This window comes from Monodon monoceros, unplaced genomic scaffold, assembly GCF_005190385.1.
Source record: "Monodon monoceros isolate NGI ecotype Baffin Bay Population unplaced genomic scaffold, NGI_Narwhal_1 Super_Scaffold_20, whole genome shotgun sequence".
Lineage (NCBI taxonomy): Eukaryota > Metazoa > Chordata > Mammalia > Artiodactyla > Monodontidae > Monodon > Monodon monoceros.
The window spans coordinates 76332134-76348337 of NW_021703777.1; the positions used below are offsets into that span (position 1 = coordinate 76332134).

General features: G+C 38.3%; 1 protein-coding gene across 5 annotated transcripts in view; it reads left to right on the plus strand.

The window, feature by feature from the left end:
* ARAP2 (ArfGAP with RhoGAP domain, ankyrin repeat and PH domain 2) overlaps positions 1–16204 on the plus strand; it is a 194879-nt gene that overhangs the window by 161627 nt on the left and 17048 nt on the right. For all 5 annotated transcript variants that reach the window (XM_029234845.1, XM_029234842.1, XM_029234846.1 and 2 more), the window contains 2 exons: positions 5902–5984; positions 7102–7137. In XM_029234845.1, the coding sequence (XP_029090678.1) occupies positions 5902–5984; positions 7102–7137 (119 nt within the window). The remainder of the gene's footprint in view (positions 1–5901; positions 5985–7101; positions 7138–16204) is intronic.

Here is a 16204-nt window from a genome sequence, read left to right on the forward strand (position 1 = left end):
TTTTCAACTGTGAAACATATATATATATATATATATGTATATTAGCATGCTCATCAAAACAGCCCACTAAGAATATGAATAGGGAAGTTCCAGCCTGAGAAAAATCTATTCATAGTACATATATCTGAAAAGGGACTCATTTGCACAATATAAAGAACTCCTCCAAATCAACAATAAAAAGACAACCCAATAAAAATTGGGGCAAAGTATTGGACAGACATTACAGGAAGGAAGACATAGGAATGGCCAATAAGTGGTTGAACCAAAAGTGCTCAGCATCATTAGTTATCAGGGAAAATGCAAATTAAAACCACAAGCTATACCATTAGTACAACTAAAATCATAAGAGTGACAACATCTAATGTTGACAAGGACGTTGATTAACTAAAACCCTCATCAATAACTGGTGGAAGGGTAAAATCACACAATTACTATTAGAACTTTTTTGGCAGTTTTTAAAATTAAGTTATTCATACATCTACCCCATGATTCAGCAACTCTATCCCCAGGTATTATATCCACTAAAGCACTTGTTCAAGGATATTCATAAGCAGCTTTATTTATAAAAGCTAAAACCTGTAAACATTCTAAATGCCCATCAATAAGAGAATGATACATTCAGACAATGGAATAATATTCAGCAATAAAAATGAATAAATGCAACCACATGGGTGAATGTTCAAATCCTTGCTGAGCAAAAAAGTTTGATCCAAAATATTACCATATGAGTCTGTCTATAAAAGGTCTAAGAAGAGGCAAAATCATTTATGGTGATGGGAGTCAGAAAGTGTTTGCCTGTGGTGTGGAGAAGGTTTGCTACTGAAGCAAGGACATAGGGTCAGTAGGGTACTTTCTAGGATAACAGAAATAAATGTTCTCTATCCAGTTTTGGGTGGTGGTTACATGGGTATATACAGTAACATTTCTACTTCCTTGAGATTCAAGCAATATCCAAGCAATTCTTTTAAATGTGGAATGACAGCAGGACCTAAAGCTACTTTTTTCCATTGAATTCTAATATTCACTTGAGTAAGCATTGCTTGCATATTTCAAGTGTGTGATGCTTCACTATGTTGTGTTTTGGAGATCTATAAAGAAGGACCAGACTAGTAACATCTATTATTTAATACTGTATTGTTATGAAGGAAGAATTATTAAACAGCTTTCCAAAGTTCTATAGCCCCATTTAGTTGTGGCTTCTACTGAGCTCTCCACACACTGACCACTGTCCTGTATGTTCCTCCAGCAGGGAAGCCTCCAGGTGGGCATAAATAAATTTTAGTAGCATTCTACTTAGTGTATCCATTTCATGTTCATGTTCGTCAAGAACAGTGGAATGTCCAGGCAGGGAGCTAACAAAACAGCACTGAATTCCGCAGCCCTTAATCCCTCTCTTCAGAGGGCTGTATTATATACTGGAAGTCACACTTTGTTACTCCATCTGATAAACCTAGCAGGGAATCTGTGTGGGTATCAAACGATTGTTATCGTTTATTATCATTTGATATCATTCTTCACTTTTTTCAGTGCAGGAAGAGTGGAGTTTGCAGAAATAAGGCATTTAAGAATTTGGGATTATGTGAGCCAAACACATCAGATTTTAAGGTTCATGAACTGTAGGTTTATGTTCATGAAAGGAAATGCTAAACTTCACAGCTGCTTATTCCAACCATCTAGAACTCAATCTGATTGAATTTTGTTTGGTTTTCTTCAATGCGTCACCCACCTTGATCTTCATTAGACTCATTTCCTTCATCCTTGTCCTTCCATTTACATGTTGGTTAATTGTCACTTGTGTAGTTGGATATCTGCTTAGGGTATTTTAAAATCATCGTGGACTTTTTAGTCCCATTAAGGAACCTACGCTTCCATTGTGTAGCAACAGAAGGTTGCTAGAAACAACTAGTAGCAATAGAAGTGCAGTCATAATGGCCCCAACTAACATTCAACCCGTTAATCCATAAAAAGCAGAGTTCTATATATTTCGCTTTGATTATCGCACTTTATCTTTACAATAATCCTATGAAACTAGTGCTATAGTTATTCCCCCTTGACAGATGAAGAAATGTAGTATACCAAGATATTACATAACTTGCCCAAGATCACTTAGCCTATAAGCGATAGAGTCAGAATTCATTCCCAGATGTCTATTTCCAAAGGCTTTATGCAGAGGCTTTATTGTTTCTTACTATAGAAACAATAATTTGTATTATTTTGTCTTGGTGTTATTGCTGATGGAATTTTATTTAAAGAGGATAAGTGTTTTTCATTTTAATAGTACCAAATATTTTCAAATATGACACTTTACACAATTCAGGTTTTTTATAATGTTTTTCCCCAAGCTGATGTAAATTTTAAAACCTGCCACAAGGAAGCCTGTTCATGGAGAAGTTATTTTTTTTAAGATGAAATGATTTTGTAATTGAGCTAAAGAATTTCATCCCTTAACAGAATGTTTTTAAGAATTTGTATCCTTTTGAAAGTATCATCCTGCTTAATCTAAAATAATTCATACAAACTGGTAGACAGTAATAGTATCGAGAGCTTGCCTGAAAGACAGTGTTCTTTTTTTTGACATTTGAATTTTTTCCTGTTTATTGAAGTATAATTGACAAAAATTGTATTTATTTGTTATACAACGTGATGCTTTTGATATACCTATACATTGTGCCATGATTACCACAATCTAAGCTAACTAACATATTCATTACCTCACATAGTTTTGTGTGTGTGTGCACTCGTGGTGAGAACATTTAAGATCTACCCTCTTAGCAAGTTTCAAGTATACAATACAGTACTGTTAACTGTAGTCACCATGCTGTACTTTAGATTTCCAGGACCTATTCATGTTACATAACCGAAACTTGGTACCCTTTGATCAACACCTTCCCATTTCCCCCACTCCCAGCCCCTGGAAACCACCATTCTACTCTGCTTCTATGTGAGTTTGACTTTTTTAGATTCTGCGTATAAGTGAGATCATATAGTGTTTGTCAGAAAGATAGTGTTCTTTAAAGACAATGAAGACATTTTATTTTTGTCACAGTGACCTCAGGTTACGGAATTATAGTCTAAGTGTTTGAAAGTTGTATTTATGCATCTGTCAGAATCAATTAATGCAACTGATATTTTAATTTGCACATTAAGGCAAGCAGATGAGAGACTTGTGGTTTTCCTTTAAACTCAAACTACTGTTATTTTCAACACATGGTGTTATTTTGCTGGTTATTTCTTCATGTTGCTGGTCTTTCCCTTTTAATATTGATGGTCAAGTCACTGGCAGTGTTTGCTTTTCAAATGATTTTACAGTAAATAATCAATAGTAAAAAACTCCTAGCTTATTTGAATAAAGATTTGGCTCTGGTTTGACAGTTGCCCTTAATATATGTGTGCTTGTACATATTTAGAAAATGATTTACTGAGAAGGGAGTAGAAATTACAAATTGAAGAGTGTATTTAAAGAGACTATGTGTTAATTAGAGATAATTTATGAATGCTCATTAACAACAAATTAGGGTAATACACAGAGGAAGATATATTTTGTTTTGAGAGTTTTCCCTGCACATAAAATGTTAATTAAAATGTTTTCAGACTTGATTTACATAAAAGGTGAGAAGTTTCAACGAATATTATCATTACACTATTAATGGTGTGAAAAAAGCAAATGGGGAGGGAGCGGTCGTTAAAAGTTGCATGCACTAATAAGCAAACTCTTCTTAGTAACAAGAATAATTTTTTTAAGCACACTAATTTAATTGGCTCAGTTAAAAATTTTACTTTGAAATATACTGCCTGTAGCAACATACTATACACTTCATAACACTTCAACTTTTTGAAGAAATACTCCAGAAAGTACACATACCTAAAGTGTTGTAATAAACCAACAGTAAAGTTATAATGCCAAAAGAGATTTCTTTTAATAGAACTTTGCATTAGGATCCTTACAGTTCCTATTTATGCTTATTCAGTTTAAAGATTGAAACTGAAAAGGGTTTCTTTCCACCTTGGCTGAACTCATCTTAAATTATGGCATCTGTGTTCTCTTTGGACAGGATAAAATACAAAGTCATGAGCTGGCATGTCCAGAGTGGCTTGGGAATCAGTTGTATTACTTCAGGCTCTCTATCTATTGCCAACAGTATTTCAAAATATAGGCAGTCCTGGGCTTATCAATGCCGTGTATAAATAAGACTACTTAGATCAGGCACAGTGCTTCTCATTCTTAAATGTGCAGGTCCCCTCTACCTGTACTACTGGAACTGCAGCCTCTCACCTGACCCTGCTGCTGCCTCCATTGGGACTAGCAGTCTAAGCTTTGAGGAGGGACATTAACCACAGATGTAATCCGATTGAACCTCTGACAATGGTATCCAGGAGTCTGTGCTACTATATACACTCCTACGTGCTCCTCTCCTTGACTCTTTCCTATATGGAAAACTTACTGCATTACAAAGCTACCTCACTGTTCCATATCAGACTTCAAGTGTTTGTTATTCCTTAACATTCAGTAAAGTAGCAAGCTAAAAAATCAATACCCCCAAACCAAACACATAAACTACCAGAAAATGACCTTAAGAAGAAGAGGCTTACATGAAGAAAACTACAGAACTGCACTGATTGATAGAAATGAAAGAAAATTAATGTAAAGTCTACTAATATTGATCTATGGACTTCCCTGGTGGTGCAGTGGTTAAGAATCCGCCTGCCAATGCAGGGGACACGGGTTCGAGCCCTGGTCCGGGAAGATCCCCCATGCCGCAGAGCAACTAAGCCTGTGCCCCACAACTACTGAGCCTGTGCACTAGAGCCCTCGAGCCACAACTACTGAGCCAGTGTGCCACAACTACTGAAGCCTGCCTGCCTAGAGCCTGTGCTCTGCAACAAGAGAAGCCAAGGCAGTGAGACGCCTGTGCACAGCAACGAGGAGTAGCCCCCGCTCACCGCAACTAGAGAAAGCCCACGCCCAGCAACAAAAACCCAAAGCAGCCAAAAAATAAATTTATGTATAAAAACACAAAGTCTACTAATATTGATGTATAGGTTTAATGTAATTCTTTTCAAAATCACAAAGGGAATTATTTTTAGAACTTGGAAAAAATGATTTGATAACTCACCTCAAAGGGTAAACAGAGAAGAGTATTTGCAAACATTTTGGGGGACATAAAAAGTAAAATAATTGTCAAGTATTTCCCATCCAACTATTTATTCATACAGCAAAACTAAAAATAGGTTAGATAATATCCTGGCATAAAAATGAACAGAGATAGCATTGGTAACATAAAGTGAGGTAAAAGATGTAACTGTTTATCATAATTTATTTTTGATAATTATGCCATCATAAATGCATGTCTAAAGAAAGATTTGTTTTATAAGGACTGGGATAATTGTTAACCAAAGGTTTTCAACTTAAATTCTCATCTATACTGTGGACTAACATTCAGTCCATAACAATATTTATGACCTTTACTTATTCACACTGTATGAAATGTCATGCATTTTTGTAGAGAAATATGAATATATTTGAATATAGGGTGCTGCCCCAGACAACACTGGTGGTATCATGGAGTTACAAAGTATATTGCACATGTATTTTTTAAGTATGAAAAATTGAAAAATTATCAGTTCTCATATACATCTGGTCCCAAGTGTTTTGAATAAGGAATTATTGTATGTGTGTGTTTGTATATATACACACATATGTAATCATATATATGTATCCAGATTTATTTAAATTTATAACATTTTAATCAAAACAATCTTCATTTACTAAAAATTTGGTATTACATTCATGAAACATTGGAGAAACTAAACATTCTAAACTCGATTCTTAATACTTAAGGAAAATAGAAGGATACTGATAAAATCTGTTTAATTACAAATTTACCTTGTTTTCCTTTACAGAGTAGTAAACCTGACAAAATGTTTTCTCTCAGTTCAATGAAGTTTTATCTTGGAGTAAAAAAGAAGATGAAGCCTCCAACAAGGTAAAGCTTGGAAGGGAAGAGCTGTTGAAAAAGTTACAGAAAAGTATGTCTGTTCAAGGACTTAGGGATCAGTGGCATTAGTCTAACTTGTTATAAGTTAAGCTTTAGAAAGATTCCTTAAGTTGCCACAGACATGTGGCAGGGGACCTATGGCAGATCAAGGGAACCTGTGTGGGTGGATAAGGAGGGATGATGATGTTCCCGCTCAAGTCAAGCTACTGGGTGATTGCATCTCCTCGGTGTAGAACAAGAAATCCCCAGAAGGCCCTGTCTACTGGGAAGCACATGGGTTTCTCCACATCCCATTCCTTGCTCAGTCACAGCCTAGCGATGTAAGGAATGTTCCAAACAAGTCTACCCAAAGGAAGACAAATGCTGCCCTCCAGCCTCCATGGCTTTTACATCATCTTGGTCCTGGCTCTATAATTTGCCCCCTTCGTTTTGCTGAGTTTGGTAATAAACTCACAGCACACAGATGGTTGAGAGGAAGTGGACCCTTCTTAAATATTATGTTTCTCATTAGCACTTGAATCAACCCAACATTCGAGTTATACCACACTTTCTCATCACGGATTACTCTGATTAGCTAATTAATGTTTGCACTAATACTTTTAATATCATGAAATGCCATTTTAATGAACTGCATATGATTCAGATTCTATCACTGAAAATGTCCTCACTTTTGCCTCTGTGCTTAATTTCTAAGCCCAGCACATATATCTGTGTTGTGACTGGCACATTCTTTAAAATTTCTCACAGTATCAATAAGTAAATATATATATATAATATATATAATCTTATTTTGGCCATTTTCCTAGACATCTGTCCTTACTCAGCCCCGAATATCCTGTGAGAGATTTCCCCCACTGCCGCATAACATCATGAGACCCTTTCCCCCTGTGTCCTTCAGTGTATTTAAATTTGGAGCCAAATACCTCAACATCTATCATTTACGTCTAGATAAATCATACCCAATGAATCATCACTTGTGGGTATCAATTCTGTTATGCATTCCCACCATTAAATATTACCTCCTTAACATCTAATCCTGTGTATTATCTTGTAAAATGAATCATTTTTAATATGTATGCATGTGTTTTTTTCCCATGTGATGCAGTTGGGGATTGACGGCATATTCTGAAAAACATCTCTGGTAAGTTAACAGCCAGCAAGTTTTGGATTTGATATATTGATGATACAGGATTAGTAAATGAATAACAATATTATTTGGCAGATAGATCTAGAGACAGGAAATGTTTCTTCTAAGTGAAGTTAAAATCTTTTCTAAATACTTTGAGCCTAAGAAGAGGAAAGTAGATTTGCTTCAGGGTTTAGGTCTATTTCAATCTCATGTATCCTATTTGCCACTGCCTCTAAAGAGAAGCTACACATGATTTCTTCCTACTCATTATGTAAATGAGGAATCTCTGGTTTTATGGGATAAGCAGGCAAAACTCAGTTTTAAATAAAGGATAATAAGTAACCAAAACTCAGAGTAAAAAAAAAAAATTTTAGTTTCAAACCTGTTCTTTCCATAGAGGTATTTTTTTCTCTAATCCATTTTGAGTTTATTTTTGTGTATGGTGTTAGGGAGTGTTCTAATTTCATTCTTTTACATGTAGCTGTCCAGTTTTCCCAGCACCACTTATGAAGAGACTGTCTTTTCTCCATTGTATATCCTTGCTTCCTTTGTCATAGATTAGTTGACCATAGGTGCGTGGGTTTACCTCTGGGCTTTCTATCTTGTTCCATTGATCTATGTTTCTGTTTTTGTGCCAGTACCATGTTGTCTTGATTACTGTAGCTTTGTAGTATTGTCTGAAGTCAGGGAGTCTGATTCCTCCAGCTCCGCTTTTTTCCCTCAAGACTGCTTTGACTATTCTGGGTCTTTTGTGTCTCCATACAAATTTTAAGATTTTTTGTTCTAATTCCGTAAAAAATGCCAGTGGTAATTTGATAGGGATTGCATTGAATCTGTAGATTGCGTTGGGTAGTATAGTCATTTTCACAATATTCATTCTTCCGATACAAGAACATGGTATATCTCTCCATCTGTTGGTATCATCTTTAATTCTTTCATCAGTGTCTTATAATTTTGTGTATACAGGTCTTTTGTCTCTCTAGGTAGGTTTATTCCTAGGTATTTTATTCTTTTTGCTGCAGTGGTAAATAAGAGTGTTTCCTTAATTTCTCTTTCAGATTTTTCATCATTAGTGTATAGAAATGCAAGAGATTTCTCTGCATTAATTTTGTATCCTGTTACTTTACCAAATTCATTGATTAGCTCTAGTAGTTTTCTGGTAGCATCTTTAGGATTCTCTATGTATAGTATCACATCATCTGCAAACAGTGACAGTTTTACTTCTTCTTTTCCAATTTGTATTCCTTTTATTTCTTTTTCTTCTGAGTGCCGAGGATAGGACTTCCAAAACTATTTTGAATAAGAGCCGTGAGAGTGGACATCCTTGTCTTGTTCCTGATCTTAGAGGAAATGCTTTCATTTTTTTCACCATTGAGAATGATGTTGGCTGTGGGTTTGTCACATATGGCCTTTATTATGTTCAGGTAGGTTCCCTCTATGCCCTGTTTCTGGAGAGTTTTTATCATAAATGGGTGGTGAACTTTGTCAAAGCTTTTTCTGCATCTATTGAGATGGTCATATGGTTTTTATTCTTCAATTTGTTAATATGGTGTATCATGTTGATTGATTTGCATATATTGAAGAATCCTTGCATCCCTGGGAGAAATCCTACTTGATCATGGTATATGATCCTTTTAATGTGTTGTTGGATTCTGTTTGTTAGTATTTTGTTGAGGATTTTTGCACCTATATTCATCAGTGATATTGGCCTATAATTTTCTCTTTGTGTAGTATCTTTGTCTGGTTTTGGTATCAGGGTGATGGTGGCCTCATAGAATGAGTTTGGGAGTGTTCCTTCCTCCGCAACTTTTTGGAAGAGTTTGAGAAGGATGGGTGTTAGCTCTTCTCTAAATGTTTGATAGAATTCACCTGTGAAGCCATCTGATTCTGGACTTTTGTTTATTGGAAGATTCTTAATCACAGTTTAAATTTCATTACCTGTGATTGGTCTGTTCATATTTTCTATTTCTTCCTGGTTCAGTCTTGGAAGCTTATACCTTTCTAAGAATTTGTCCATTTCTTCCAGGTTGTCCATTTTATTGGCATAGAGTTGCTTGTAGTAGTCTCTTGTGATGCTTTGTATTTCTGCAGTGTCTGTTGTAACTTCTCCTTTTTCATTTCTAATTTTATTGATTTGAGTCCTCTCCCTCTTTTTCTTGATGAGTCTGGCTAATGGCTTATCAATTTTGTTTATCTTCTCAAAGAACCAGCTTTTAGTTGTATTGATCCTTGCTATTCTTTTCTTTGTTTCTATTTCAGTTATTTCTGCTCTGATATTTATGATTTCTTTCCTTCTATTAACTGTGGATTTTGTTTCTTCTTCTTTCTCTAGTTCCTTTAGGTGTAAGGTTAGATTATTTATTTGAGATTTTTCTTGTTTCTTGAGGTAGGCTTGTATAGCTATAAACTTCCCTCTTAGAACTGCTTTTACTGCATCCCATATGTTTTGGGTTGTCGTGTTTTCATTCTCATTTGTCTCTAGCTATTTTTTGATTTCCTTTTTGATTTCTTCAACGATCTCTTGGTTATTTAGTAACCTAGTGTTTCGCCTCCATGTGTTTCTGTTTTTTATGTTTTTTCCCCTGTAATTCATTTCTAATCTCATAGCATTGTGGTCAGAAAAGATGCTTGATATGATTTCAATTTCCGTAAATTTACTGAGGCTTGATTTGTGACCCAAATGTGATCTATCCTGGAGAATGTTCCATGTACACTTGAGAAGAAAGTGCAATCTGCTGTTTTTGGATGGAATGTCCTATAAATATCAATTAAAGCTATCTGGTCTCTTGTGTCATTTAAAGCTTCTCTTTCCTTATTTATTTTCATTTTGGATGATCTGTCCATTGGTGTAAAGTGAGGTGTTAAAGTCCCCCAAAATTATTCTGTTACTGTCGATTTCCTCTTTTACAGCCGTTAGCAGTTGCCTTATGTATTGAGGTGCTCCTATGTTGGGTGCATACATATTTATAATTGTTATATCTTCTTCTTGGATTGATCCCTTGATCATTATGTATTGTCCTTCCTTGTCATTTGTAACATTCTTTATTTTAATATCTATTTTATCTGATATGAGTATTGCTACTTCAGCTTTCTTTTGATTTCCATTTGCATGGAATATCTTTTTCCATCCCCTCACTTTCAGTCTGTATGTGTCCCGAGGTCTGAAGTGGGACTCTTGTAGACAGCATATAGATGGGTCTTGTTTTTTTATCCATTCAGCAAGCCTGTGTCTTTTAGTGGGAGCATTTAATCCATTCACGTTTAAGGTAATTATCGATATGTATGTTCCTATGACCGTTTTCTTAATTGTTTAGGGTGTGTTTTTGTAGGTCCTTTTCTTCTCTTATGGTTCCCACTTAGAGAAGTTCCTGTGCCATTTGTTGTAGAGCTTTTGGTTTCTCCATCAAATCTGAGTGAGATCCTTGCCAGGTAGAGTAAACTTGGTTGTAGGTTCTTCCCTTTCATCACTTTATCATGCCACTCCCTTCTGGCTTTGTAGAGTTTCTGCTGAGAAATCAGCTGTTAACCTTATGGGAGTTCCCTTGTATGTTATTTTTCGTTTTTCCCTTGCTGCTTTCAATAATTTTTCTTTGTCTTTAATTTTTGCCAATTTGATTACTATGTGTCTCCTTGGGTTTATCCTTGGGTTCTCCTTGGGTTTATCCTGCATGGGACTCGCTGTGCTTCCTGGACTTCAGTGGCTATTCCCTTTCCCATGTTAGGGAAGGTTTTCACTGTAATCTCTTCAAATATTTTCTCGGGATCTTTCTCTCTCTCTTCTCCTTCTGGGACCCCTATAATGCGAATGTTGTCCCAGAGGTCTCTTAGGCTGTCTTCATTTCTTTTCATTCTTTTATCTTTATTCTGTTCCGCAGCAGTGAATTCCACCATTCTGTCTTCCACGTCACTTATCCATTCTTCTGCCTCAGTTATTCTGCTATTGATTCCCTCTAGTGTAGTTTTCATTTCAGTTATTGTATTGTTCATCTCTATTTGTTCTTTAATTCTTCTGCGTCTTTGTTAAACATTACTTGCATGTTCTCAATCTTTGCCTCCATTTTTTTTCTGAGGTCCTGGGTCATCTTCACTATCATTATTCTGAATTCTTTTTCTGGAAGCTTGCCTATCTCCACTTCATTTAGTCGTTTTTCTGGGGTTTTATCTTGTTTCTTCATCTGGTACATAGCCCTCTGCCTTTTCATCTTGTCTATCTTTCTGTGGATGTGGTTTTTGTTCCACAGGCTACAGGATTGTAGTTCTTCTTGCTTCTGCTGTCTGCCCTCTGGTGGATGAGGCTGTCTAAGAGGCTTGTGCAGGTTTCCTGATGGGAGGGAATCCTGGTGGGTAGAGCTGGGTGTTGCTCTGGTGGGCAGAGCTCAGTAAAACTTTAATCCACTTGACTGCTGATGGGTGGGGCTGGGTTCCCTCCCTGTTGGTTTGGCCTGAGGCAACGCAACACTGGAGCCTACCTGGGCTCTACGGTGTGGCTAATGGCCGACTCTGGGAGGGCTCATGCCAAGGACTGCTTCCCAGAACTTCTGCTGCCTGTGTCCTTGTCCCCACGGTGAGCCACAACCACCCCCCACCTCTGTAGGAGACCCTCCAACACTAGCTGGTAGGTCTGGTTCAGTCTCCCCTGGGGTTACTGCTCCTTCCCCTGGGTCCCAATGCGCACAGTGCTTTGTGTGTGCCCTCCAAGAGTGCAGTCTCTGTTTCCCCCAATCCTGTCGAATTCCTGCAATCAAATCCCACTAGCCTTCAAAGTCTGATTCTCTAGGAATTCCTCCTCCCATTGCCAGACCCCCAAGTTAGGAAGGCTGACGTGGGGCTCAGAACCTTAACTCCAGTGGGTGGACTTCTGTGGTATAAGTGTTCTCCAGTCTCTGAGTCACCCACCTAGCAGTTATGGGATTTGATTTTGCAGTGATTGTGCCTCTCATACCATGTCATTGTGGCTTCTCCTTTGTCTTTGTATGTGGGGTATCTTTTTTGGTGAGTTCCAGTGTCTTCTTGTCTATGATTGTCCAGCAGCTAGTTGTGATTCTGGTGTTCTCACAAGAGGGAGTGAGAGGACTTCCTTCTACTCTACCATCTTGGTTCAGGCTCCCTCCCTTTTTTTCTTGATGAGTCTGGCTAATGATTTATCAATTTTGTTTATTGTCTCAAAGAACCAGCTTTTAGTTTTATTGATCTTTGCTATCGTTTTCATAATTTCTTTTTCATTTATTTCTGATCTGATCTTTTTGATTTCTTTCCTTCTGCTAACGTTGGCGTTTTTTTGTTCTTCTTTCTCTAATTGCTTTATGCGGAAGGTTAGGTTGTTAATCTGAGATGTTTCTTGTTTCTTAAGGTAGGATTGTATTGCTATAAACTTCCCTCTTAGAACAGCTTTTGCTGCATCCCATAGTTTTTGGGCCAACCTGTTTTCATTGTCATTTGTTTCTAGGTATTTTTTGATTTCCCCTTTGATTTCTTCAGTGATCTCTTGGTTATTAAGTAGTGTGTTGTTTAGCCTCTATGTGTTTGTATTTTTTATACATTTTTTCCTGTAATTGATATCTAGTCTCATAGCGTTGTGGTCGGAAAAGATACTGGATATGATTTCAGTATTCTTAAATTTACCATGGCTTGATTTGTGACCCAAGATATGATCTATCCTGGAGAATGTTCCATGAGCACTTGAGAAGAATGTATTCTGTTGTTTTTGGATGGATTGTCCTATAAATATCAATTAAGTCCATCTTGTTTAATGTATCACTTAAAGCTTGTGTTCCCTTATTTATTTTCATTTTGGATGATCTGTCCATTGGTAAAAGTGGGGTGTTAAAGTCCCCTACTATGATTGTGTTAATGTTGATTTCCCCTTTTATGGCTGTTAGTATTGGCCTTATGTATTGGGGTGCTCCTATGTTGGGTTCATAAATATTTTCAATTGTTATATCTTCTTGGATTTATCCCTTAATCATTATGTAGTGTCCTTCTCTGTCTTTTGTAATACTCTTTGTTTTCAAGGCTATTTTGTAGATATGAGAATTGCTACTCCAACTTTCTTCTGATTTACATTTGCGTGAAATATATTTTTCCATCCCCTCACTTTCAGTATGTATGTGTTTCTAAGTCTGAAGTGAGTCTCTTGTAGACAGCGTATATATGGGTGTTGTTTTCGTATCCATTCAGCCAGTCTGTGTCTTTTGGTTGGAGCATTTAATCCATCTACATTAAGGTTATTATCGATATGTATGTTCCTATTCCCATTTTCTTGTTTTGGGTTTGTTATTGTAGGTCTTTTCCTTCTCTTTTGTTTCCTGCCTAGAGAAGTTCCTTTAGCATTTGTTGTAAAGCTGGTTTGGTGGTCCTGAGTTTTCTTAGCTTTTGCTTGTCTGTAAAGGTTTTAATTCCTCCATCAAATCTGAATGAAGGCTTCCCTGGTTGCGCAGTGGTTGGGAGTCCTCCTGCCGATGCAGGGGACACGGGTTCATGCCCTGGTCTGGGAAGATCCCACATGCCGCGGAGCGGCTGGGCCCATGAGCCATGGCCGCTGAGCCTGCATGTCCAGAGCCTGTGCTCTGCAACAGGAGAGGCCACAACAGTGAGAGGCCCGCGTACCACAACAACAACAACAAAATCTGAATGAGATCCTTGCTGGGTAGAGTAATCTTGGTTGTAGGTTTTTCTCCTTCATCACTTTAAATATGTCCTTCTACTCCTTCTGGCTTGCAGAGTTTCTGCTGAAAGATCAGCTGTTAACCTTATGGGGATTCCCTTGTGTGTTATTTGTTGTTATTCCCTTGCTGCCTTCAATACTTTTTCTTTGTATTTAATTTTTTGATAGTTTGATTAATATGTGTCTTGGCATATTTCTCCTTGGACTTATCCTATATGGGTCTCTCTGTGCTTCCTGGACTTGATTACCTATTGCCTTTCCCATATTAGGGAAGTTTTCAACTATAATCTCTTCAAATATTTTCTCAGTCCCTTTCTTTTTCTCTTCTTCTTCTGGGACCCCTATAATTCAAATGTTGGTGCGTTTAATATTGTCCCAGAGGTCTCTGAGACTGTCTTCAACCTTTTCATTATTTTTTCTTTATTCTGCTCTGTAGTAATTTCCACTATTTTATGTTCCAGGTCACTTATCCGTTTTTCTGCCTTAGTTATTCTGCTAATGACCCCTTCTAGAGAATTTTTAATTTCATGTATTGTGTTCTTCATCACTGTTTGTTTGCTCTTTCATTCTTCTAGGTCCTTGTTAAACATTTCTTGTATTTTCTCCATTCTATTTCCAAGATTTTGGATCATCTTCACTATCATTATTCTGAATTCTTTTTCAGGTAGACTGCCTATTTCCTCTTCATTTGTTAGGTCTGGTGGGTTTTTACCTTGCTCCTTCATCTGCTGTGTGTTTCTCTGTCTTCTCATTTTGCTTAACTTACTGTGCTTGGGGTCTCCTTTTCGCAGGCTGCAGGTTCGTAGTTCCTGTTGTTTTTGCTGTCTGTCCCCAGTGGCTAAGGTTGGTTCAGTGGGTTGTGTAGGCTTCCAGGTGGAGGGGACTAGTGCCTGTGTTCTGGTGGATGAGGCTGGATCTTGTCTTTCTGGTAGGCAGGTCCACATGTTGGTGTGTTTTGGGGTGTCTGTGGACTTATTATGATTTTAGGCATCCTCTCTGCTAATGGGTGGGGTTGTGTTTCTGTCTTGCTAGTCGTTTGGCATAGGCTGTCCAGCACTGTAACTTGCTGGTCGTTGAGTGGTCGTTGAGTGGAGCTGGGTCTTGGTGTTGAGAAGGAGATCTCTGGGAGATTTTCGCCCTTTGATATTATGTGGAGCTAGGAGGTCTCTTGTGGACCAGTGTCCTGAACTTGGCTCTCCCACCTCAGAGGCACAGCCCTTATGTCTGGCTGGAGCACCAAGAGCCTGTCATCCGCATGGCTCAGAATAAAAGAGAGAAAAAAAAGAAACAAAGAAGATAAAATAAAATAAAGTTATTAAATAAATAATAATTATTAAAAAAAATTTTAAGTAATAAAAAGAAAGAAAGAAGAGAGCAACAAACCAAAAACGATATCTACCAATGATAACAAGTGCTGAAAACTAAAAAACAAAAAAATGGACAGACAGCACCCTAGGACAAATGGTAAAAGCAAAGCTATAGAGACAAAATCACACACAGAAGTATACAAATACACACTCACAAAAAGAGAAACAGGGCAAAATATATATATATCGTTGCTCCTGAAGTCAACATCCTCAGTTTGGGATGATTCTTTGTCTATTCAGGTATTCCACAGATGCAGGGTACATCAAGTTGACTGTGGAGATTTAATCCTCTGCTCCTGAGGCTGCTGGGAGAGATTTCCCTTTCTCTTCTTTGTTTGCACAGCTCCTGGGGTTCAGCTTTGGATTTGGCCTCGCCTCTGCATGTAGGTCACTGAGGGCATCTGTTCTTTGCTCAGACAGGACGGGATTAAAGGAGCAGCTTATTTGGGGGCTCTGGCTCACTCAGGCCTGGGGGAGTGAGGGGTACGGATTTCGGGGCAAGCCTGCAGTGGCAGAGGCTGGTGTGACGTTGCACCAGCCTGAGGTGCACTGTGTGTTCTCCCGGGGAAGTTGTCCCTGGATCACGGGACCCTGGCAGTGGCAGGCTGCACAGGCTCTTCGGAAGGGAGGTGTGGAGAGTGACCTGTGCTTGCACACAGGCTCCTTGGTGGCTTCAGCAGCATCCTTAGTGTCTCATGCTCATCTCTGGGGTCCACGCTGATATCCACAGCTTGCGCCCTTCTCTGGAGCTCCTTTAAGCCACACTCTTAATCCCCTCTCCTCGCGCACCAGGAAACAAAGAGGCAAGAAAAAGTCTCTTGCCTCTTAGGCAGTTCCAGACTTTTTCCCAGACTCGCTCCCAGCTAGCTGTGGCGCACTAGCCCCCTTCAGGCTGTGTTCACGCAGCCAACCCCATTCCTCTCCCTGGGATCCGATGGAAGCCCGAGCCTCAGCTCCCAGCCCTCACCTGTCCCGGCAGGTGAGCAGACAAGCCTCTTGGGCTGGTGAGTGCTGGTCGGCACCGATCCTCCATGCAGGAATCTCTCTG